At 41.3% G+C, this 26126-nt stretch overlaps 1 protein-coding gene across 1 annotated transcript in view; it reads left to right on the top strand.

Annotated features, from left to right (window-relative positions):
- COL21A1 (collagen type XXI alpha 1 chain) overlaps window positions 1-21686 on the top strand; it is a 90653-nt gene extending 68967 nt beyond the window's left edge. Inside the window, 8 exon segments of the mRNA XM_032216825.1 lie at window positions 1128-1163; window positions 2628-2672; window positions 7890-7922; window positions 12498-12644; window positions 12753-12807; window positions 15817-16017; window positions 20690-20767; window positions 21499-21686. Coding sequence (XP_032072716.1) covers window positions 1128-1163; window positions 2628-2672; window positions 7890-7922; window positions 12498-12644; window positions 12753-12807; window positions 15817-16017; window positions 20690-20767; window positions 21499-21686 — 783 coding nt within the window.
- The last annotated feature ends 4440 nt before the right edge of the window (window positions 21687-26126 follow it).

Below are 26126 nucleotides of genomic sequence, written 5' to 3'. Positions count from 1 at the left end.
TTCCCCTGCCACGCCCACTAAGCCATGCCCACAGAACCAGTAGTAAATATTTTTTTGAATCCCATCACTGCCGGTAACCAAATCCATTTTTCTTATATCATTAGCTCCTTAATCAAAGAAGAAAGATACACTGAAACACTTGTAGCTGCCTTGAGAATCTTTGTTCAAAATTGTTTAAGCGAATAAGTAGGATCTAGAAATGTCAGTGCAAAAGAAAGACTAACAATGAACTGGCATGCCAAGAATGACTGGAGATGTGAAATTAAAAATGGAAATTGTGTAATGCCATGTACTAGCATGGCTCTAAGTTGTCCAAACTATTGTTCAAGAGATCACACGTTGCCATGTTATCAGGGAAAAACCCTTCCATACGTACAAAACATTTCTACAAATACAACCGCAGATAATCCTTGACTTACAATCATTCACTAGTGACCATTTTAAATTACAACAGCATTGAAAAAGTGACTTAGCAATAGCAGTTAGACTTATATGCCGCTTCATAGGGATTTCAGCCCTCTCTAAGCGGTTTACAGAGTCAGCATATTGCCCCCAACAACAATCCGGGTCCTCATTTTACCCACCTTGGAAGGATGGAAGGCTGAGTCAACCCTGAGCCGGTGAGATTTGAACAGCCGAACTGCAGAACTCCCGTCAGCTGAAGTAGCCTGCAGTGCTGCATTTAACCACTGCGCCACCTCGGCTCCATGTGACCAGTTTCCCCACTTACAACTGTTGTAGCATCCCAATGGGCACTTGATCAAAATTTGGGCACTTGGCACTGACATGTATTTATGACAGTTGCAGTGTCCGAGGTTCATGTGATCACCTTTTGTAACTTTCCCATCTGCCGTCCAACAAGCAGTCAATTGGGGAAGCCAGATTCGCTTAACCACCACATGATTCACTTAATAACTGCCGTGATTCACTTAATAACTGCTGCAAGAAAGGTCATAAAATGAGGGAAATCTCATTTGACAACTTGCTTAGCAATGGGAATTTTGGACCTCATTGTGGTTTGTAGGTCAAGGACTGTCTGTAATTGTTTTTAATTTGTTTTAGTTTAACCATTTCACCATTACTGATACAAATAACAGTTTAACAAGAAATTGATTTTTACTTTTCAGGGAGAGAAAGGAAATCAAGGTGAAAAAGGTATCCAGGTATGCTGCTTTTTCCTTTTTTCTAGTTATGATATAACTTGGAATAATGCTTGCTTGGTGAAAAGAATGTAAGCTGTGAAACTTTGCATTACATGTGAAACTGTTCTTTTTTTGTTCAATCAGAGAAGCCATAGATTGTTTCAGGTTTCGTTCTCTGACCTGTGCTAGACCGAATAAACTACCATCCCAGGATTGAGAGTATGTGGAGAATCCAGTTGGTACAGATTGGCACCTTTGTTATTTAAGACACAATCTAAAGTTAATATAACACATTCGCATTGTGTTTTATTAAGGTTTTAACACAATAAAATATGAACAAGTTACATCAAAGCATGGTAGAGCTACCAACTATTTCAAACTAATTAAGACTCTTTCTCAGTTCTCCAACCCCACCCCCTTGGTTTTTCAGTGGAGATATATATATATAAATAGCTAAATAGCTTGAAATAGATCTATACTAGTCTCCCTTTATTTATTTATCAGCACAAATAATAATAAAAAAACCAACATATATATATATATATATATATATATATATATATGTATGTATGTATGTATGTATGTATGTATGTATGTATGTATGTATGTATATGTATATATACATACACACACACACATATATACATACATACATACATACATATACACACACACACATATACACACACACACACATATATATATATATATACATACATACATATATATTATATATATAATATTTATTTATCAGCACAAATAAAACATATATATATATGTTATATTTGTGCTGATAAATAAATAAAGGGAGACTAGTATAGATCTATTTCAAGCTATTTAGCTCTCATCAGCTAGCCATACCCTTACTGGGATTAGAACCTGTGCTGTATTGTATCTTAGGCAGATGTGTTAACCATTAAGCCACAAGGTTCTCCTCCTTATCAGCTGAGCCAGGGAAATAGGTATGTATTTAGAGTCACAACCCCTGGTATGCCCAAATATGGGAGGAAGTCCACTGCTTCCAATATATATATATATGTGTTTGTGTATGTGTGTCTGTGTCTGTGTCTGTGTCTGTGTGTGTTACTGAAAGTTCTGTCTGATGTTACACCTGTGGAAAATCTTTTCTGATGCCTTTTTTTTTTTACTTTTCTTAAGCTATTTTTACATCTTTGATTTAAATATTCTTTAAAATTAAGATCTTTTAAAATTAAGATCCAAATTAAATTTCCTATTGTTTTGCTTCAGGTTTATAAATCAGATGTGATGTGTGTACTGATTGAATCAATATAAATGTGATATAAAACAATATACTGAAATTTGGACAACATAAATTCAAGCAATCTGTGAAGTCTACATGTCCTTAAATCATCCTTAAAGCAGTTGAAATAAATGAATAGGTTTGTTAGGATCCAACCTAAATATAATCGTGTGGATTTCCCATTTCACATCAATAACCAATTTGGGTTTTTTTTCCGTCTTAAGGGTCATAAGGGTGAAGGAGGCAAAACCGGTATTCCAGGCCAAAAGGTGAGAAGGAGAGATTATCAAGTCCTTTTTGAATCCCACAATTTCTTACAGGACATATTTGCGGGTAATGTGTTTTTTTCCTATTCTTTTATCCTCAAACACAGCTTGTCACAGATTGGTTTTGGCCCTCCTCATAAGGTTATGCCTAATTTCTCACATCAGACACTAGAAATATTTGGATTGATGGATATGTCAGGAATATGCCAGTAATCTTCAATTTTCGACCAAAATTGACGTCCCCTAAACTTCTTTTGCTAAGTGAGACACTTGTTAAGTGAGTTTTGCCACATTTCTGCCACATCCTTCTTGCCCCTGTTGTTAAGTGAATCACCACAGGTGTTCAGTTACTGACATGGCTGTTAAGTGAATCTGGCTTTCCTATTGACTTTCTTTGTGAGAAGGTTACAGAAGACAATCGCATAGCCCCGGGATAATGCAACCATCGTAAATATGAGCCAGTTGCCAAATGTCCAAATTTTGTTCATGTGACCATGCTGCTATGGTTGTAAGTGTGGAAAAAGGTCATAAGTCACTTTTCCAAGGGCCATTATAACTTTGAATGGTCACTAAATGTAAGTTGAGGACTATCTGTGCTGACAGCATGTACACAGATTCTCATAAATAGCTGTCATGGTGTAAGTCAGTGGTGGGATTCAAATAATTTAACAACCGGTTCTCTGCCCTAATGACCAGCAGGGTAGGTGGGGCTTAGTGGTCATGTGACTGGGTGGGCATGGCCAACTCAATATCACTCACGTTGATGGGCCACGCCCACCCAGTCACATGACCACCAAGCCCCACCTAAGGTTGGATGGGCCAACCTTAGCTGTTACAATGGAAATAAGGGTTAACCGGAGAGGCAGTTTCTGTAAGCAGGGCAATAAAGATGAAGCTAGAAACAACACCAGAATGTTTCCTTCCTGCCTTCCTTACAGGATTAGCCCTGTAAAGTGGGAAAAAAGAAAGCAAGATTTCTTCCAACAAACGATTCTCCCAACTGCTTAGAAAGTTACCAACCGGTTCTCCTGAATAGGTGCGAACCGGCTGAATCTCACCACTGGTGTAGGTGATCAAAACAAACTGATGTGGGCGTGGCCTGTTGCCGAGGAGGGCTCCACCGAGCTCCTCAGAGATCTGGTTTGTATATCTAAATAAGATCATAGATAGCACCCCTTTTTGGCTAAGAAAGGGGCAGGGAGGATAGCTCCGTAGGCTAGGGTCTATTCGTAAGCCACAGCCTTTTTCTTTTTTTGGCTGTGGAAAGAGATTAGATCCAGCCGAAGCGGAGCTTTTATCTCCAGCCATTTCTTCTCAGCTGCCTTTTTTTTTTGGCAGCCCCAGACAGGCTAGCCCCCCCCAGGACAAAACAAAGTTTTTTCAAGCTAGAATTGATACGGGAGGGTACCACCCCTGTGAGATTTATGCTTTTATTACTATCTTAAATACCAGCACCATTCGTCTTAGAGACTTCTTTGTCTAAATAGACCTCAAAATGGCGATTTCTCTCCGTGGATGATTACTGGATGTACTTAGCCGGGTTTATCTTCCTGCAGACCGCTCTTTAACAAAATAAACTCTTCTTCTTTGGAAATAGAGGGGAGCGAAGCGCTGCTTACTTGTTTATTTATTATGGCACCCAGATCAAAGAAGCGTCTTGCTACAAATGTGTCTAAAGAATTTAAAGAATTTTTTCTGGAAACACAGCCTTTGTCTCCTACGCCCTCTACTGGAGAATTTTTAACACAGGAATATCTCTTTAAAATGTTTAATGCCTTTAAGCAAGAAATTAAGGAATTTGTATTGGAACTTTATGATGATCTAAAATCTAAAGTTAATCAAATGAAGGCGAATACGTTTGCAGCCGTGTCTGCCCTGTCAGATTACTCTGCTGAAATAGAGAACAAATTGGAAAGTCTGGAGAAGGCTAATTTTAATTTGACTACCAATATTCAAATTTTACAACAAAAAATTAGAGATAACGAAGAACAGCTTATGATGATAAATTTTAATAGGAAGGCATTTGCAATAAGAGTCAGAGGATTCCGTGAAAAGGAGCAAGAGAATTTGAAACAGACCTTTGCTGAAGCCTTCAGCCATGCGCTGGGAAGCCCGGGACTTAACTTTGATTGGCAGATTCGGAAAATCTATCGCCAGAACTCATTGATAGCGGAACAGCGACAGCTCCCGAGGGACATAATTATACATTTCTCTACAAAAGAATCTAGAAATGCGATTGTACAAAAGTTTCATAATAACAGTTTCCGAGTTGACGGCCAGGACCTGATTGTTTTCAAAGATATTCCTTTTCAGATGCTGAAGGCAAGAAGGGACTACACCTTTTTAACTAAGGAGCTTAGGAGTCAACAGATTCGATACAGATGGGAGGCCCCTGCCGGTATCACGGTTACATTTGAGAATCAAAGATTTCGTCTTAACTCTGTTTCGGAGGCTCAAGATTTCTATTGTAGGATTCTGAAGGCGGGACTTCCTGACGCGCTTGGAAGAGAGGAGAGACAAGCGGAAGGAGAAGGCAAGCGGCTGGCCATGTGGCTGCAAGATGGAGGGGGTAGCCCCTCCTCCCTCGGAGAAGCAGAAAAACGGAGATCGAGAATTTAGACACTTCAAAATGCTTGCTAAAGTTGAGGACTGAATGGGGGTTTGAGACCTCTCTCCGGTAGAAAAAGCGGACTAATTTTTATCAGAAGGGAAAGCTGGGTGAAACTACTTTGAGCTAGATTCTAAATTAACGTTAGCATAAATTTGATAGTGGTAAACATCAGGCAAGCAAGGGATGAGGGTAAAATTTACGTTGTTTAAAGCTTATTAGAACAGAAAGCCGGTTGGGATTATCTTAAGATAAATGTAAAAAGAATGCGGAATGATTTATGTTGTTTAAACTTTGTTAGATGGGACTATTTTAAAATAGAAGGTTAACTGACTCTTGCTGAAAGTATTATTTGAATATGATCCATGCTATTTAACTTTTATTTGAAGGGAAAGTTGGTTGAAATCGCTCTGAGTTACATTTTAAACAAATGCTAGTATAAATTTGATAGTGGTAAATATCAGACAAGTAAGGGATGAGGGTAAAATGCATGTGGAATGAACTACGTTATTTGTGGTAAACATCAGACAAGCAAGGGATGAGGGTAAAATTTACGTTGTTTAAAGCTTATTAGAACAGAAAGCCGCTTGGGATTATCTTAAGATAAGTGTAAAAAGAATGCGGAATGATTTATGTTGTTTAAACTTTGTTAGAAGGGACTACCTTAAAATAGAAGGTTAACTGACTCTTGCTGAAAGTATTATTTGAATATGTGGAATGATCCATGCTACTTAAATCGCTCTGAGTTATATTTTAAACAAATGCTAGTATAAATTTGATAGTGGTAAATATCAGACAAGTGAGGGATGAGGGTGAAATGCATGTGGAATGAACTAAGTTATTTAAATCCTATTAGAAGAGGAAGTCGGTTGGAATTATCTTAAGATAGAAATTGATTCCTGTGTAAAGTAATATCTGATTTACGCTGCTTAACTTTACTAAGAAGGGGAAGTTTGGTTAGATTATTTTGAATTACTGTTTGAAAAGGGGGTAAAGAAAGATCATTTACGCTGTTTAAATTTTACTAGAAGGGAAAGTTTGATTACTTGTCTGTAAAGTTATATTTGAATATATGGCATGAACCACGTTGCTTAAATTTTATTGGAAGGGATCATGAGGTTTAGGAAGAGGAACGGGAGAATCTACAGAAGGTTGGGGTAAATAGCAAAGAAGTAAGAGACGAGAATAAAATATAGATAGAATGATTTATACTATTTAAGCATAGATAAAGATGGGGGGCTGAGATCAACGCAAAGAGTGGTTTCTTTTTTTTCTTTTTTTTCTTTTTTCTCTTTTCTCTTTTCTTTTCTCCTTTTTTTTTTATCTGCTTTTTTTTTGTTTTGTTATATTACTTTTATTTTTTAATCCATATGTATACAAGATATTTTAGACAGAAGGTAGTGCCAGGTGTGGGCCCTGGGAAGTCGGGAGGATTAGGGATGGGGATTGTGGGGGGTGGGGTGGGGGGGTGTTAACATAGTCTTAATAAGAAGAATGTATTTATATACGGTGGTTCTTTTTTTTTTATTTTTTTTTTCCTTGGTTCATTTTATCAGATCAAACAACACTCGAATAAAGGCATACACCAAGGAGGGAGGTAGAGGGAAAGAAGAGGGAGGAGTAAGGAAGGAGTAAGGGGAATGTAAGGAGGGTGTCCGGGGAGTAAGGGGAGAAGGAAGGTTTGAGGGGAAAGGGAAGTAGGAGGGGAGTGTTAGAGGGAGAAAGGAAAGTTGGAGGGGGTAGATGGGGTGTATGGAGGATGAAAGGGTTAGGTGGGGTTGTGAATGATGAGTTGTGTTTCCTTTTTACTTGTTCGTTTTATTCCCTTTTTCTTTTTTTTTTTCTTTTCTTAAATACCCTGTATATAAATGATTGCAAATGGAATGTGAAAATTGAATAAAATATATTTAAAAAAAAAAAAAAAAAAAAAAACTGATGTGCTCCTCTCCTCAACACTTAGACCCCATTTCCTCCCTCGGGATGTTCTGTGCCAGAAACCCAACTTACTTTTGGTAAACGAAGTTTACCACTTTTATCTTTATTTTTAAAACAAAAAAAATGATGGTGGAGGCCTGCCCTTTTTTCATACTCCCCGTTGTTTTATTTTTAATTAAAATATTTTGTTTAAAGAAGGGTAAAGCAGAGAGCCTGACTGGACCAATGGACACATTTTCCATGGTAACTATATTGGACATCTTAGTCCCTTTTTTTTCTGACCTGGAGCATCTTTGTGTGATTTCAGAGAGGAGGATTCAGCTACAATTCCTTGCCTCTCTCGCTTACATCCACAAAGTGAGATTATTTTATTAGCTGAATTTTTTTCTGAGAAGAGTTTTGGATCCAAGTCTATATGTGTAGTTTTAAAAGAGTATATTTTTTTCCCCCATCTTAATCTTGCAGAGTGAATTTTTTCCTTGCTGGAAAAAAATAATACTTCAAGCTGTTAGATGTCAAGATGAAAAAGATAGTTTGCAACTGTAGTTGCGTGGAAACTCGGTGGGTTTCTTTTTTCAAGTGTACATTTTAATGTAAGTAAATTTAACTATGTGTCAGTAGAAATAGTACATTTTCACAATAACTCATTACGTGTTTTACAATTTTGATTCCAAAAGGGATCGGTGGGATTTAAAGGAGATAAAGGAGAGGTACGTGCTGTTTTTGTTTCATACGCATTTCTTTTCTGTTGTTCTGAGTATTTTCAACTGCTAGTTTGAGCATGGATTTTATGTTGCATTATGTAAATTTATCATTTTGATAAATGAGAGTCCCTTGGACTGCAAGGCGATCAAACCGGTCAGTCCTAGAGGAGATCAACCCTGACGGCTCTTTAGAAGGCCAGATCCTGAAGATGAAACTCAAATACTTTAGCCACCTAATGAGAAGGAAGGACTCACTGGAGAAGACCCTAATGCTGGGAAAGATTGAGGGCAAAAGAAGAAGAGGATGACAGAGAATGAGGTGGGTGGATAGAGTCACCGAAGCAGTAGACATGACCTTAAATGGACTCCAGGAGATGGTAGAGGACAGGAAGGCCTGGAAGAACGTTGTCTATGGGGTTGCGATGGGTTAGATATGACTTCGCAACTAACAACAACAACAACAACATAAATTTGATTTTGCTTAGTATAACCATAACTTAAACTTAGAGCTTAAATAAAGACTCAAATATCAGTCAGTCTCAAGCATTAGTTGTGTATTTAATTACTACAGTCTACCCTAGAATTCCCAACTAGTGCAGCCAGTGATCAACATTTTTATTGGGAACTGTAATTACAGCCTTTCAAGAAGATTTCGATTCATTAGTCTCCTTAAGTTTGATCTTGACTCCTGATTAGCCTTGAGGCAGTTTCTGTAAGCAGGGCAATAAAGATGAGGCTAGAAACAACACTAGAATGTTTCCTTCCTGCCTTCCTTACAGGATTAGCCCTGTAAAGTGGAAAAAACCAAAAGATTTCTTCTAACAACCGGTTCTCCCAACTGTTTAGAAAGTTACCAACCGGTTCTCCCGACTAGGTGCGAACCGGCTGAATCCCACCACTGTATCTAAGACTGGCAGAAGACAAGAGGAAGGAACATCTTATGAGAGAAATGATTTCAGTTTGTTAAGGACCATCTCGGACTGGCAGATTTGTCCGTGGCTTTGGAATTATTTCATTTTGCAAGGATGTTAAAACTGGATTAGGATGTACTACTAATCACCGTCACAATAGTAAAAGAGAACAGGTCTGCCCAAGTGTTTGTTCCATTGTGGTTGAGGTGGATTTGGCTTTCTGTTTAGAAAAAATATATCGCTCCTGACTGATTTTCCAGCAGAGGCTTAACTGTATTTTGGAGCCATTGAAATACATGAACTGAAGTTCACTGAAGATCTGCATTAGATTGCACCCGCAGCGACCTTTTGTAAGAAGAATAACTGAGGCTTCAAAATGTTGACTCCTATACTTACATATCATTCAGTGCATTCTTCCCCCCAATTCCCAACCAAGTCTCCAACTCCCAAACATCGGGAAGGAAATAAATAAATAGATAGGAAAGGCTGATTTAATAGTTACATCAGTTAACTATCTGGAACAAAATACAGTTTTCTTTGCTTCTCTCTCTCTCTTTATATCACCTTTGACTCTGGAATTTCATATTTTTCAGTTTTAATAACAGTCTAAGCAGCATTTCAGCTGTTTACCATGAAAGGGGGTAGGGGAGAGAAAGGGATTATCCTTGCATCGGACTTTAACTATTGTGTAAAGCATTAGACAATCTATGCCTCATTGGGCATCATTTCAGAGATATTTCCTTACTTAAACAGAGAAGCAGAATGACCACGCATGGGCAAAACAGTTGCATGGAAGCAACTTCTGAGTTTCTGCCAGCTTCCCTATTGAGTTTCCTTGCGGCAGGGAGCATCAAACATCCTTCTTTCCTTCCTTCCTTCCTTCCTTCCTTCCTTCCTTCATTTATTTCATTTTCATTTATTGAATTTCTATGCTGCCCAATCCCGAAGGACTCCGGGCGGCTTACAGAAATGAAAAAAAGAATTAAAAAGAATTATTAAAACAATGAGACACAACAAGTTAAAAAGGAACACAACAGAAACCCAATCAGACGGAGCTGGACCACCATCAAGGGGTCAACAACCCCAGGCCTGCCAGAAAAGCCAGGTTTTAATGGCTTTGCGAAAGGCCATGAGAGTGGGTAGGGCCCGGATCTCCGGGGGCAGCTCATTCTATAGGGCCGGAGCCGCAACAGAGAAGGCTCTACTTCTAGGCGTCGCCAGCCGGCATTGTCCCGCTGAAGGTACCCAGAGAAGGCCCATCCTGTGCGATCTTATTGGTCTGAGGGAGGTATGTGGCAGAAGACTTCCTTCCTTCCTTCCTTCCTTCCTTCCTTCCTTCCTTCCTTCCCTGCCAGCTTCTCCATTTACTTTGCTTGTGGAAAGCTTGCAAGGAGAAAATCACTGGGGAAGCCAGCAGAAAGTTGCAAGTACAAGGCCAGCAGACAGGTAAGTGGCTGCTGCCGGGTAGGGGAGAGAGTGACAGGATGTGCGAGATGTGGAATAGTGTGTAGGGATGTGCAAGATGTACCATGTGGGTCAGATAAGGCATGTGCAAAGTGGTGTGGCTCAGGAAGAATGCAGAAGAGATGCCACACAGATTGGAGAAAACTCAGAGAGGTTGATGTGTGAGGTTATGTAAGAGGTGCCATGGATTGGGAAAGGTTGCGCCAGTTGCGACCCTACCTGAACCGGGAGGCCCTCACAACAGTCACTCGAGCCCTTGTGACCTCTAGGCTGGAATACTGCAATGTGGTCTACATGGGGCTGCCCTTGAAGAGCATCTGGCGACTTCAGCTAGTCCAGAATGCGGCCGCGCGAGTGATTGTGGGCGCACCACGGTTTGCCCACATAACACCAATCCTCCGCGAGCTGCGCTGGCTACCTGTTGATCTCCGGGTGCGCTTCAAGGTGCTACTTACCATCCATAAAGCCCTCCATGGTAGTGGATCTGAGTACTTGAGAGACCGCCTCCTGCCAATTACCTCCCTTTGACCAATTAGATCGCACAGATTAGGCCTCCTCCGAGTTTCATCCGCCAGTCAGTGCCGACTGGCGACTACACGGAGGAGAGCCTTCTCAGTAGCAGCTCCGACCCTTTGGAACGATCTCCCCGTGGAGATTCGCACCCTCACCACCGTCCAGACCTTCCGCACAGCCCTTAAGATCTGGCTATCCCGTCAGGCCTGGGGATAAAGATTCTAATCCGCCCCACCCGAATGCTGAATGAAAGTTGTGTTTTATCGTTTTATTTTTTTCCACTCACGTATTGTCTTATGTTTTGTCTTGCACTTCCCCTCCCGTGAATTGTAAGCCACCCTGAGTCCCCTCAGGGAAAAGGGCGGCCTATAAATAATAAATAAAATCTAAATCTAAAAATCTAAAGGTGTGCATGAAGGAGGAGCAGTTGGGGGAGCTCATGGGGTGATATGGACTGGGAAGGGTACACATGGGTTCCTGTTCTTGCCCTACACCAAAGCACCCCGAGACAAAGATACTTCAAGGATTTATTAACAGACAGACAGGACCTTGGCAACAATCCAGCACAGACAAGACATTGGCAGCAATCCAGCACAGACTAACCTTGGCAGCAATCCAGCCTGCCAAGCTAGCCACGAAAGTTCTCCAACTTTAGTGAATACGTTGACTCCTGCAAAGGGGCGTGTGCACAATCATTCCTTTTATAGTCTTGAGAGGAGCCTAATTACCACCAGCTGAGTGCAATTATCTCCTGTAACTGCGTAACTGTTCCTTATGCCTATTAGCTCTTTGTTGCCTGGCATCCAGGAACAACTCCCTTGGCTCCTCCCCACTGCTCCAATGCATGACGTCCGGATCACTCTCCCTTGTCTCCTCCCCACTGGTCCAAGGCTCAGGCGCCTCCTGGTGGCTGACCAGCCTCTCTGCGCCCTGCTCGGACTCGGAACCCTGTCCAGGGTCCTCCACATCCTCCAGAGCCAACTCATAGGGCTCCTCGCTGTCGGAGTCTGGTGGCAGCTCCAACGGCTCCTGCTGGGCCACAACAGGTTCCTTTCTTCCAAATCCTGCCTTCCTTCCCTTTCCAGCAGGCATGTAAGTGACTGCTGCTGAGTGAGGGAGAGAGTAATTGCGAGAATGGCTGGGAAACTGTCACAGAATATTCAAAGCGAGCATCATATGACCACAGCAGCAGTTTGGCAGAGCCAAAGCAGTTGCAGCCCAGCAGCACCGAAGCAGCTTCAACCTCCCCAAATTTCATCCCCTCCCGAGTCATCGGTTCCAGATTTTGTACAGAGACTCTTAAGTCCGGTCATTGGTGGAATCTTAGTTCAAGAATTGTTGCCCTGTGATGCACTGTTTCATCTGGTTAAAAGGTTACAAAAATTAGAGTTTTAATACTATATAGGTCAGTGTTTCTCAACCTTGGTGACTTTAAAGTCCTGTGGACTTCAACTCCCAGAATCCCCCAGCCAGCTGTTGAAGTCCACAGGACTTTAAAGTCACCAAGGTTGAGAAACACTGATATAGGTAAATATTAAGACTAAGACTGTAGCAGTAAATAGCACAACTGATTCATAACAGTATGTCGTTTTGTTCTTTATTTGTATAATGGCCACACACATTGCTGAGAATGTTAATATGCTGGTAGCAAACTCTGCTGTTGCTTAGTACTGCTTTTTTGTGTGAATTTCAGATAGGTGAGAAAGGAAACCCCGGCTTCCATGGCATCCATGGTCAGAAGGGGGAACCAGGAGTGAATGGCTTGATGGGTTCTCCAGGATCCCGGGGAATACAAGGAGAGAGGGGCTTTCCAGGAATCCCTGGTTCAGATGGAAAACCTGTGCGTATTATCAGTTGATGGGTTTAAAAAAAACACCCTACAGCTACTGTTCATTTCATGCTACAATCAACGTGTGGAAACTTTCTAAAATACCTTTGTTCAATGCAGGGAAGAAGTTTCTCAGAAGAATTTATTCGGCAAGTTTGTGCAGATGTGATGAGAAGTGAGTCCATGGTCAAAAGAACTGTTTTTCAGTAGAGGCAGGCAAGGCAATCTGTTTTGAGATCAAGGGCACTCTTAAAATTTTAGGAAGCGTCAAAGCACCCTGAAAATTTGTTGCCGTTGGGCGGGGTCATTCATAAGAACAACATAATCACATAACCAAATGGATGGCTTGTTCCACACTTTTAAAAGCAAGCCAGGCCCCAATAAAATTAACTACTCAATTTAAAAATCTCTAATATCAACTTTCCTATCTACAAGTATGCAGTCTTATGATATCCTACTCATCTCATTTTTAAAGTTTTATTGTTCCTTCTCCTTTACAAATATACATTCTCATAAGTACTATTAATATTTATACGTTGTCTTTTAACATTTATCACAATCCATTTAAACATTTAAAAATATAATTGGGGTCGCTTTCATGCCACCCCGCACATCCATCTTATTTTACAACAACCCTATTCCTGCTTTCATCCTCCCAACCTCCCTTCTCTCCCTTCTTCTTTCCTCCTCTCCTTTCTCTTTTCTTCTTCCCTTCCCTCTCCCCCACTCCTCCTCTCTTCTTCTCCTTCCTGCCCTCTATCCTACTCTTACTACTCCTCCCTTACTTCCTCTCCTTTTCCTTTTCTCCTTTTCCCTCCTCTTTCTCCAGTGGTGAGTTTCAAATTTTTTAGAACCTCTTCTGTGGGTGTGGCCTGCTTTGTGGGAGTGGCTCTCTGGCCATGTGACTGGGTGGGAGTGGCTTGCCAGCCATGTGACTGGGTGGGAGTGGCTTGCCAGCCATGTGATTGGGTGGGCATGGCCAACTTTTTAAAAATATGGTGAAAATATGGTGAAACTCACTTAATAATGCTCTTGCTTAGCAACCAAAATGTTGGCTCAGAAACTCTGGCATTTGAAGCACGCAAGTCTTAAAGCTGTCAAGTTACAAGACCCTCGCACCCCTAACCCTTTAGAGAAAAAAGCCCAGGGGTGTTCAAACTTGACAGCTTTAAGACTTGTGGACTTTAACTCCCAGAATTCCTCCTCCAGTCATGTTGGCTCAGGAACTCTGGCATTTGAAGCACGCAAGTCTTAAAGCTGTCAAGTTACAAGACCCTTCCACCCCTAACCCTTTAGAAAAAAACCCACAGGGGTGTTCAAACTTGACAGTTTTAAGACCTGTGGACTTCAACTCCCAGAATTCCTCCTCTCACTCTTCAGCTGGATGATGTGCGGATGGGCGGGAGGAGGGAGCTGGAACCGGTTCTAAACGGCACTGTAGATTTGTGGAACTTCTTCTATAGAAGAGGTTAGATCTGGCAGGAACCCACCCCTGTCTTTCTCCCTCCTTCCGTTGTTGCATTTGCTTATTTTCTTCTTCACTCTGATGGATTTTTTGGGCGGGATTCAAGCAATCCAGGTTTCATATTTACATAAAAATAACTGATTTATTTTAACTGACTAATTGTCTGAACCCTATGAATTATACCCCCAATTGGCGTACTTCTTTTAAAAAAATTAATAACTCCTATTTGTAAATGAATTGTTTCCCCACCTTTGGATTGTTTTATTATGGCTTAGCAGTTCACAATAGACCATAATTTTCTGCCTCACCACTTTAAAGCAAATAAATGAAATAAAGGATACTATTGTCCCATCATGCTGGATCCTTAGGGTTATAACTGAAGGACAGTACTTATGTAGAGTGGCTGCTCATTCTCCCAGTCCCCTGATATTTTCTGACTGGTTTCAGTGATGACTTTGCTACTTCCCCACATTCCTTTTGTTTGCTACCTTGCTGTGGACAAACCTTGATGAAAATGAAAATGGTTAAACGAAATTATGTCAACTAAATTAAACCTCAATCCGGAAATGTTTCTATTAGGGATAATAGATCCAAAAATAATTAAAACCAATCAATATCTACTCGTCCATATCCTGACGGCAGCAAGAATCTCATATGCGCAGTGCTGGAAGAAAGAAAATGCCTCCACTAGTACAATGGTTATGAATAAAATTTTAGAAATAGCGGAAATGAATAGACTAACAATTAATGAAAAAGAAGATACAGATTTCTATAAAGTGTGGGAGAAACTGTACAAATGGTTTGATAAGAAAGACAATGAGAATTAAGATATATAAATGAGATATTTTATTAACTTAAAATAACTTAAGGAACAATTTAAAATGAAATTATGATATACAAAGACTAAGTAACAAATGAGATAAGATATATATTAGAGGTGAGAATTCACCTACAAGTAATATTAATAGACTACAGTGTTGAAAAAACTTTTGACGATCTGATAGGAAAAATCCGTTATGAATACCTGCATAGAATTAGTAATCTAGCTTCATACTGTTTCCTTCTTAGTGATTTTTCCCCCCTTTTTTCCTCCCTCTTTTCTTTTCCTTTTCCTTTACTTACTTACCTTGGGTAGATATGTAGATAGGCAAGGTGAGATGAACTATGTATATATGTATGTATGAATTTTTGCCATTTGCGTTGTAAACATGTAATGAGTTCTATTTCTCTTTTTGTATTTTGTAAACCTTGCCTTTTTTACAACCTTTAATAAAATTTATTTATTTAAAAAAAAAGAAAATGTTTCATCTAGATCTTTTAAACTTCATGAAGTTCAAAAAATCGAGATGAAACATACTTTAGCCTACCTATTGGAAGAAATGCTAGCCACCCAGCGGGAACTGTTGAGGATTCTTGTGATGGCACAGTTTATAGGGCCAAATTGATGGGTCAGATTTCAGGTATAGAAGTGCCTCAAGTGCTTCCTGCTCCAGGTTCATGGCGTACTAGCCTTAGTTTTTCAACATCGAGAAAGGGATTGTGGAAAATAGAGAAATGTGCTGTGCATAAAGCTTTCTTGCCAAAGTTGAGAAACTTAAAATTGTTTAACTGATCTAGATCTAAATTTAACCCCCCAAAGGTTGAGGTCAATAGATGTTATGCTTTGATAATGAGATGTTTATATTTGATCTAAATATTTGTTGTCTGAATTCTTCTTAGCCCAGTTGCCTACTATACTTAGGGACAGAAGGTTTCAGCATTGCGATCATTGCCAAACTCAGGATGCCATCTCTGGACCTCCTGGTCCACCAGGCCCAACTGGTCCACAAGGTTCTCGAGGATTTCCTGGTCTGCCAGGAAATGATGGGGCTCCAGGTCTGGCAGGAGTTCCTGGGCGTCCTGGATCTCGTGGCCCAAAAGGTAATTGTACAAACCCATTTCTGTCCGTAAACTGTTCTGCTTCTAATCTGTTTTTGATCAGGCAACTTTCTCCAATTCATTGCTGTCTGGATGTATTAGACTCTAACAATTCGACCACTACTCCATCCTGATATTTTATAAATGGATGAAAACTGCCAAACTCCTCCTCACCAAAGTAGAGTTATTTGTCCTATGCACCTTCATGTGTGAATTATTTTTTTTAAAGGAGAAATAGCTATTTTAATGATTTCTTAGCAAAGATAATTGCTTCTTTTAAGGCACAGACAAAAGCACGCCGAGAAAACCGCGGCGAGAAAACGGCAAGGTCAAAATTGCGCCGACGAATGCATGCAGAAGCACGCCGACAAATGCGCGCCAATGAAAGCGCGCCATTAAAAAAGCAATGAAAACAATGTAACAACCGTAACCCTAACCCTAACCCTAACCCTAACCCTAACCCTAACCCTAACCCTAACCCTAACCCTAACCTAACCCGAACCCTAACCCTAACCCTAACCCTAACCCTAACCCTAACCCTAACCCTAACCCTAACCCTAACCCTAACCCTAACCCTAACCCTAACCCTAACCCTAACCCTAACCCTAACCCTAACCCTAACCCTAACCCTAACCCTAACCCTAACCCTAACCCTAACCCTAACCCTAACCTAACCCGAACCCTAACCCTAACCCTAACCCTAACCCTAACCCTAACCTAACCCGAACCCTAACCCTAACCCTAACCCTAACCCTAACCCTAACCCTAACCCTAACCCTAACCCTAACCCTAACCCTTACCTTAACCCTAATCACACTTTTGTGGGTGCTCTTTTGTGGGAGCGCTTTCGATCTCGCAGTTTTCTCGCCACGGTTTTGTTGGCGCGCTTTTGTCAGGCGCGCATTTGACGGGTCATGCTCCAGCTCGCCCAAGGCCTTTGTTCTTGAAGTCTTTTTTTTCAGAGAATGCTCTTCCGTTGACCCCAAAATGGGTGCTAGCCTGGCGTCAAAGCCAATAAAGACACGAGGAATGGCACTTTCAGCTTCTTTTATTGGAGTACTCCAGCAAAAGGGTACCAGCCTCAAAGGACCTGAGACCTCGAACAATGCACGTGCACAAATTTTATACCGTTATGATTAAGGAAGTTAAAACTCTAAGAATCAATGTTTCTTTTGATTGGATCTTTCTACTTTACCCTCCTTCTTCATACATCACATGATTATGTTACTAAGCTTTCTTATCCAAAGAGGTGTGTCTTTTACTATTATTATAAACTAGAGGTTACCAAAGTTTATATGTCTATGTACCTTAGCTAGCATCCTTCTAACATGTCCTTCTAACCTGCAACATTTTTGTTGCTAGGCAGTCGTGTCTCATCATTTGTTGACTCAACACAGCTGCAACTTCCTGCCTCAGCAATTCCTTTAACAAACTTTCCTCATTCCAACCTGAGATTATCACCTCCACAGTCTCAGAAAGGCTCTCAAAGGCACACTTTGTCCTCACACAATTTTTAGAGGGCCGGAGGCTGCGCAAGAGCACACCCTATTCTTGTGTGATCTCCACACAAGCCTCCAAAAATCTTGTGAGAATGGGTGTGCTTTTGAGAATCATTGTCAAGTCTTAGTGAATGCTGGCGTGTTGCTCAAACCTCATGGGTTGTCGTAGGATACAAAAAAAATAACAAATGAAAGTTTTTATTTCACAGGGAGGGTGTCAGGGTTCCAAATAGCATCCAAAATTAAATCAGAGTCTGAGGCAAAGGATTCCTCAAAGTTCCAATTTATTAAAAGAGGTGTGTTGGCACATCTGGGAAAACCCGAATCTGAAAGCTTCCAGGTTTTCCCCACCTAGTTGAAAGTTCAAGATCCTGCCCCCAACACCCACAAGTTCATCACATGGTCCAATCTTCCACTGCCACGAAGACAGATTCCTCCTATCCAGTTCCGGTTCAGGTGCAGAGACAAAGATGACCTTGACTTTCTAAGAAGAATGTTGTTATGGCTACATATCACCCAACTCTTATAATCCCCCCTCCCATTTCCCCACAATAGAAAGTAGACAGTCGAAAGTTTGCCAGGCCTGAAGTCGAAAAGAAAAGATGGCTTGCAGGCATGACAGAGGGCGAATGCAGGGAGGATACAAAAGAAGTAATGAAATGGCTAGAAAAAGAATTCAAGGAAAGCTCTTAAGCATGGAGAGATAAAGGGATTCAAGAATTAAGATTTTCTATTGATAAAGTCTGCCAGAATTTTGAGCTTTTTTTTGATAAAGAAAAGATGCTTTTAAAAAATATTTGACAATAGTTTGATGGTAATGTCATTTTATTGGGTTAGGAATATTTATTGTTGATGGTTTTGATATTTTTAATGCTGTAAGCTGCTGAGAGTCAGTTCAAAGCAAGATGGGTGGCCAATAAATTTAATAAAAAGGTAAATAAAATAAATAAATAGGCCACAGCCCTTGTCACATGGGATTAGGTCAGTCCTGAAGCAAATGCTCTTGTATGTTTTTCTTGATTATTGATTCAGGATATCTTTCTTCCCTCAAAATCTCCCTAAGAGCCACCCAACATCTAAATAGTTCACAGACCCGAAGGGTTCAGGAGTTTTCTTTTGCCTTCATTAGGGAGTTTTCCCTGTGATACACACACACACACACACACACACACACACACACACACAGACACACACACATATGTATGTATGTATGTATGTATGTATGTATGTATGTATGTATGTTATATTTATGCTGATAAATAAATAAAGGGAGACTAGTATAGATCTATTTCAAGCTATTTAGCTCTCATCAGCTAGCCATACCCTTACTGGGATTCAAACCTGTGCTCTCTTGCCTCTTAGGCAGATGTGTTAACCATTGAGCTACAGAGCTCGACTCCTTATCAGCAGCCAGGGTGAGAGGTATATACTTAAAGTCACAACCCCTGGTATGCCCAAATATATATATATATATATATATATATATATATATATATATGTATGTATGTATGTATGTATGTATGTATGTATGTATGTATGTCTGTCTGTCTCTAGTTGTTCGGGCATCTTCAGGCTGCTTCAGACTACTTCAGGTTTGGTGTTTCCAGGAGTAGTGTGAGATCTCACTTCGTCGAAATGACATCTCCAATTCTACGCGGGAGAAAACCCGAACAACTAGAGACCTACATACTAACACCCGCGAAAACCTCAGAAAACATATATATATATATATATATATATATATATATATATATATATATATATATATATATATATATACACATACATATATACATACATACATACATACATACATACATACATACATACATACATACATATATATATATATATATATATATATATATATATACTTAAAGTCACAACCCCTGGTATGCCCAAATATGGGAGGAAGGTCACACTTCCACTCTCTGTCTTCGGCTCGTCACAAGAGACCATCCAGACAGAAACCCAATATTTTTTACTGTTGCCTTTTTGTTACATTTGTTATATTTATTTATTTATCAGCATAAATATAACAAATGTATATATATAAGCCTGTACTTTTAAAATTGTTTTCATATCATTGCTAAAGCCATTGTCCAATTGTACTTGATTTAATTGTTTCTAATGTTAAGACAAGTTCCTAACAATAGTTTTCTAAGGCAAAATGTAGGCCTGGGAATCTGGTTGGTTCATGAACTCCCCCTTAAAAAAGTGGTTTCTTTGCCTGTTTAAGAAACAGAGTGGACAGTTGCAGCTTTAAACTGGGAGACTGGGAAAATTGCCACTTTTCCTTCAGAGTTGTCCTGAGCCAAGAGAGAGCAATTATGTGGAAAATGTCTTTCATAAATAGAAGGCTAATGCACTAGAAAAACCGCTTGCAATCTGCACAAAGCTTTTTGAACTCCAGTTGTAAAAATTAGCAGCAAAAAAACCCCCACCCCATGCCCTGCAACAATAAACAGCAAACCAAAATAACAACACATCAGCAATTACTTACTAAAGCAACGTGAGCCGGCAAATGCGCGCATGACAAATGCGCGCCAACAAAACCGCGGCAAGAAAACCGCGATGTTGAAATCACGCCCACAACAGCGCACTTCAAGCCAAAGATACTTTACGGAATTTATTAACAGACAGACAGGTCCTTGGCAGTAAACCGGCACAGACAAGCCATGGCAGCAATCCAGCCTGCCAAGCTCACAATACTGTTCTCCAACAGTAGTTAATGCGTTGACTTCTGCAAAAGGGGTTTGTGCACAAGCATTTTTTAATAGTCTTGAAAGGAGCCTAATTACCACCAGCTGAGTGCAATTACCTCCTGTAACTACGTAATTGTTCCTTATGCCTATTAGCTCTCCGGTGCTGGGCATCTAGGAACAACTCCCTTGGCTCCTCCCCACTGCTGGCGTCCGGATCACACTCCCTTGTCTCCTCCCCACTGGTCCAAGGTTAAGGCACCTCCTGGTGGCCAATCAGCCTCTCTGCGCCCTGCTCGGAGTCGGAACCCTGTCCAGGGTCCTCCACATCCTCCAAAGCTGACTCATAGGGCCCTTTGCTGTCGGAGTCTGGTGGCAGCTCCAACGGCTCCTGCTGGGCCACAACATTGTAGAAATATGTCTTAATATACACTGTTTGAGAATAAATGATATCCTATACTTCCTATCTTGTAGGACTACCAGGAAAAAATGGAGCTAAAGGAAACCAAGGTATTGGAGTTCCCGGGATTCAAGGCCCTCAGGGAGTTCCAGGTATTGTTTGGGAAGGCAGACCTTCCTGTTGGTTTTTCTAGTTAATATATTACCATTAATTTACTTCTGTATACAGGGAGTCCTCAAGTTACAATCTTTCATTCAGTGAATATTCAAAGTTATAGTAGCAGTGAAAAAAAAATGCCTGGTCCCCAAAGTTATTATTATTGCAATGGTCACATGATCAAAACCCAGCGCTTTGCATCCATCTGCACTTATGACCACAGGGCACTTAAAATCCTCCCACTTGTCTGTCTCAACACGGACACACCAGTGGAGGGATTCAAATAATTTACCAACCGGTTCTCTGCCCTAATGACCAGCTGGGTACACAGGGCTTGGTGGTCATGTGATCATGTGGGCATGGCCAAGTCAACGTCACTCAGGTCGATGGGCGCTTCGCCTTAGTTGTTACAATGGTAATAAGGGTTAACCAGAGAGGCAGTTTCTGTAAGCAGGGTTTGAAAAGTTATTTTGTTCAGGGAAGGCAATTATATTTTTTAGATTGAAAGACTGAAAAGAACAGAATTGGGTCATAATCCGGTGGAATCTGATGGCTGAGAAAGGGTATTGTAATGGTATAGTTGTTAGAATGATTTCCCTCATTGCTCTGAAGCTGTAGAGCAGGACTAAGCAATAGGGGGTAAGGGTTATCCAGATGGGATAATTCAGGCTACAATATTGTATGGGTGCTAACCATTCTTCATCTATATTTTCCATATTTTGCCTAGGTCCTGAAGGCCCACCGGGAATAGGTAAAGAAGGACGCCCTGGACAACGTGGGGAGCCTGGGAAAGACGGAGAACGTGGAAGTCCTGGAATTCCAGGGCAAATTGGACAGCCTGGAATTTGTGACCCATCTCTGTGCTTCAGTGCAATTGTACGGAGAGATCCATTTAGAAAGGGACCAAATTATTAATCTGAGCTGGCAAACTGGCCTTGGTGCTTGCCCTTGATGACCTATCAAGACTCAGGAAGAAAACTGGCAATAATTCCAATTCCTAGGAACTAAAGTACCTCTTACGGTGTAAAATAATATGGTAAAAAAATATCCCAGCGTATGGGATTTAGGGGTTCTGATCCAGTTGAATTTAGTTATCCCAGAAAATATTGACAGCGGTATCTTCTCCTTACCTTAAATCAGGACTGTTTTGTCAAATATGACTCCCTCTCTGTATTCCAGTTCTTTTCTCCAATGAGTTTAGTTTGATAATTATTTTTGCCCAGCAAATCTGGATTGGGCTCTCTGCACTTGGTAATCAAGTGTAAAATCACTGTGAAGATTTTTCTATTCGGCCGGCATATACAGCATACATCTTAATTTTAATGGAGGATTGCTGGTTGTTATTTCACATGCTGATGGATTTCCCTAATTTCTGTGTTTTTCCTATTGAGAAAGGCACGAACTACCAGTTTCTCAATGTTTAATTTATCATTGGGCAATTTGATGCAATGTATTTTTTAGCTATGCTGACCTTAATGAATTTATGCGAAATATTCAATTATATGCTTCTATCCACAAGAAAAAAAACATCTCTGGAAGCTTCAGAAATAGACTAAAATGTGCATTTAAAATACTGGTTTCTAAGTATAGTCTGGCAAAGGTTTTCTGTTGTTGAAAAGCAAATCTTCACAGAGTAAAGGATAACCTTATTTAATCTGTTCATCCGGATTACAGAACGTGAGGTTACCATTTTTTTCCCTATAGAATTGTAAATGTCAAAACCAAAAGTTTACAAGAGACCTCTGATGCTTCTTCATAATTACAGTCTCTGCGATGCTGCTTTTTTTTTTCCCCAGTGTTCATTTTGTAAAATGAGATGCATTCAAGAAACGTGCTGGCATCGTAATCAACTCAGTTGTACAGTTTCCATCAGAATCTGAATCGGTGTTAAATATTAGTGCAAAGATCTCATGTAAACTGTATTTACACAAAGCGTAAGCTGCATTTAACTAGCTACAGTTGCTGGTTTTTTTTCTGTCTCATTTGTAATATGCTTGACATTCAAGGTTAAATAAATTTTTGTTGAGGTTCTGGTCACAAAATTGATTTTATTGGGTCTTATTTCCATTTCATAGAACTGGGGAGATGGGAGGGACATAGAGAAATGTAATCCAACCCTTGCTCATGGTTGGCTCTATTTAGAGGTGGGTTGCAGCTGGTTCAGCCCGGATTGGCCGAACGGGTAGTAGCGGCAGCGGGAGGCTGTGCCCACCCACCCAAATGCTTCTGCACATGAGCAGAAGCATTGCATGCGTGTGCGGGAGTGCAACCGAACTGGTAGTGAAAAGATTAGCAACCTACCTCTGGATCTATTAGATCATATATATTTATATTATACATTTATATTTATTAAATTTATAGGCCGCCCAATCCTGCAGGTTAGGTCTCCTCCGGATTCTATCCGCCAGCCAATGTCGGCTGGCGACCCCCCGGGGGAGAGCCTTCTCTGTTGCAGCTCCAGCCCTCTGGAATGATCTCCCCATCGAGATCCGGACCCTTACTACCCTCCCGGCCTTCCGCAAAGCCACCAAGTCCTGGCTGCTCCAGCAGGCCGGAGGGCTTGTGAAACATCCAGCCCCACGGAAATTGTGAATGTTGCGGTTTTTGTTTTAAAGTGTTGTCTTTGTCCAGTTTTCCCCTTCCCTTGTCTATTGTGAGCTGCCCGGAGTCCTTCGGGAGTGGGCGACATACAAGACAAATAAATACAAATACAAATATAGGACTCTGGGCGGCTTATAAAGTGAAAGAAAAAGAAAAAAGGAAAAAAAGGAAAATAAAAAATAATTTAAAATTCACAACACACAATCGTTCTAGTTGGGGCTGGACCTTTCAATAAGGTCAACAGCCCCAGGCCTGCCGGAACAACCAGGTTTTAATAGCCTTCTTGAAGGCCATGAGAGTGGGCAAAGTCCGGACCTCTGGGGGTAGCTGATTCCAAAGGGTCGGAGCAGCCACAGAGAAGGCTCTTCTCCGGGGGCCCGCCAGCCAGCACTGACTGGCTGACGGCATCCAAAGGAGGCCCACCCTGTGGGATCTTATCGGCCGTTGGGAGGTATGTGGCAGTAGACGGTCTCGCAGGTACGCTGGTCCTAAGCCATTTAGGGCTTTAAAGGTAATGACCAACACCTTGAATTGCGTCCGGAGACCAATTGGTAGCCAGTGCAGCTCACAGAGGACAGGTGTAACATGGGTGTACCTCGGTACAGCCAATATAGCTCGCGCGGCTGCATTCTGGACTAACTGTAGTCTCCGAACGCTTTTCAAGGGTAGCCCCATGTAGAGCGCATGATGATGACAATCCAGCCACTGTTCTGAACATCTCCAAGGAATGTGGCATCCTCTTCCACTGATTGACAGCTTGTACTTTCAGCCTGCTTTTTTTGGTTTTAACTTGTCAGTTCTGATTTTTGCCCTTCTGGGGCAATAGAAAATAAGCCCACTCCCTCCCTATGTAATAAACACTCCAATTATTTATAACCTACTATCTTATCTCCCCACAGTAGTCTTTTCTGTGTGCTAAACATACCCATACCCTTCCATTGTTCTTCACCTTTAAAGCCCTACATGGCCTAGGACCTGGATATCTTTGGGACTGTCTCCTGCCACATACCTCCCAGCGGCCGATAAGATCTCACAGGATGGGCCTTCTCCGGGTGCCGTCAACTAGACAATGTCATTTGGCGGCTCCTCGGGGGAGGGCCTTCTCTGTAGCTGCCCCGGCCCTATGGAACGATCCACCCCCAGAGATCCGGACCCTCCCCACTCTCACGACCTTCTGCAAGGCTATTAAGACCTGGCTTTTCCAGCAGGCCTGCGGCTGTTGAGCTCTTGAATGAGGTCCAGCCCCACTAAGGTTGAGTGCATGTTGTGTCTTTTTAACTTGCCTTGTCTTCTACTTTTTAAACTTTTTAGTGCTCTTTTAAATTGTTTTTATGTAAGCCGCCCGGAGTCCTTCGGGATTGGGCGGCATATAAATTTATTAAACATAAACATTCAACAGGGTTTCCTGATCCCTTCTCTCCCCTGCTTCAATTTGGCACTATGTTTTTTTTTTAAATGGTGCTGAATATAGTATTTCAAATAAGATCTCGCCAGGGCAGAGTAGAGTCAAGTAATTATTTCGTGTTGTGGACTCTATGCACCTGTTATGCACATGAAGATAGTATTTGCCTTCTTAGCAGCTGCGTCATGCTTCATGTTTAATTTCATGCCAACGAGAGTATGAAGATACTTCTCACGTGTAATAATGCCAGTCCAGGCCTGTCCAATAGTACATTTGTGGCTGACTTTTTCTTAACCCAGATACGGAGCAAAACCTTTCTTCTTGTAAAATTCAATTCTACAATATGTATTTCAGCAAACTGTTCGAGCCTATCTATGGCTTTTTGAATCTTTTTAAAAGATTGGTTACTTTTTCAGTTTTCTGATAATCTCTGATTATCATTACTTTTTTTTATGGTTCTTTGAAAGATTCTTGATCCCTGATCCAGAAAGGCCTCGTCGGTGTCTTTTGCCAGTTCATCTGAAATCTCACAGTAATATCATTTTTAATTCTCTCTTATTCATAGCCAAATGCTTTCAGAAGGATTTTCAGTACAGGTATTCCTCACATAATTGTTGTGGCCCAGCAGGAGCCGTTGGAGCTGCCACCAGACTCCGACAGTGAGGGACCCTATGAGTCGGTTCTGGAGGATGTGGAGGACCCTGGACAGGGTTCCGACTCCGAGCAGGGCTCAGAGAGGCTGGTTGGCCACCAGGAGGTGCCTGAGCCTTGGACCAGTGGGGAGGAGACAAGGGAGTGTGATCCTGACGTCAGCAGTGAGTTGTTCCTGGATGCCTGGCACCGAAGAGCTAATAGGCGTCAGGAACAGTTGTGCAAGTACAGGAGGTAATTGCACTCAGCTGGTGGTCATTAGGATCCTCTCCAGACTATAAAAGGACTGCTTGTGCACACGCCCCTTTTGTAGAAGTCAACGCAGGAACTAATGTTGGAAAACATTATTGTGAGCTTGGCAGGCTGGATTGCTGCCAAGCCTTATCTGTGCTGGATTGCTGCCCAAGCTTGTCTGTGCCGGTTTGCTGCCAAGGACCTGTCTGTCTGTTAATTAAATGCCATAACGTATCTTTGGCTCGGAGTGTGTTGGTGTGGGACGAGGGGGGGTCAGAACACATAATCATCATTCATTCAGCCATCTTTTAAAATTATGACACCACTGAACAAAGGGACTTAAAAGCCATGCCTGAATCTACAGCAATTGTACCTCCAGGCTTAGATGATCATGCGATCGCCATGGACAATCTTCCCTGCCTGCTACCCCAAAATGTTAATCTGCCTCGATTTCTGGGGGAACTTTT

Source organism: Thamnophis elegans, chromosome 4 (genome assembly GCF_009769535.1).
Source record: "Thamnophis elegans isolate rThaEle1 chromosome 4, rThaEle1.pri, whole genome shotgun sequence".
NCBI lineage: Eukaryota > Metazoa > Chordata > Lepidosauria > Squamata > Colubridae > Thamnophis > Thamnophis elegans.
This window is presented reverse-complemented; position numbering and strand designations above follow the sequence as displayed.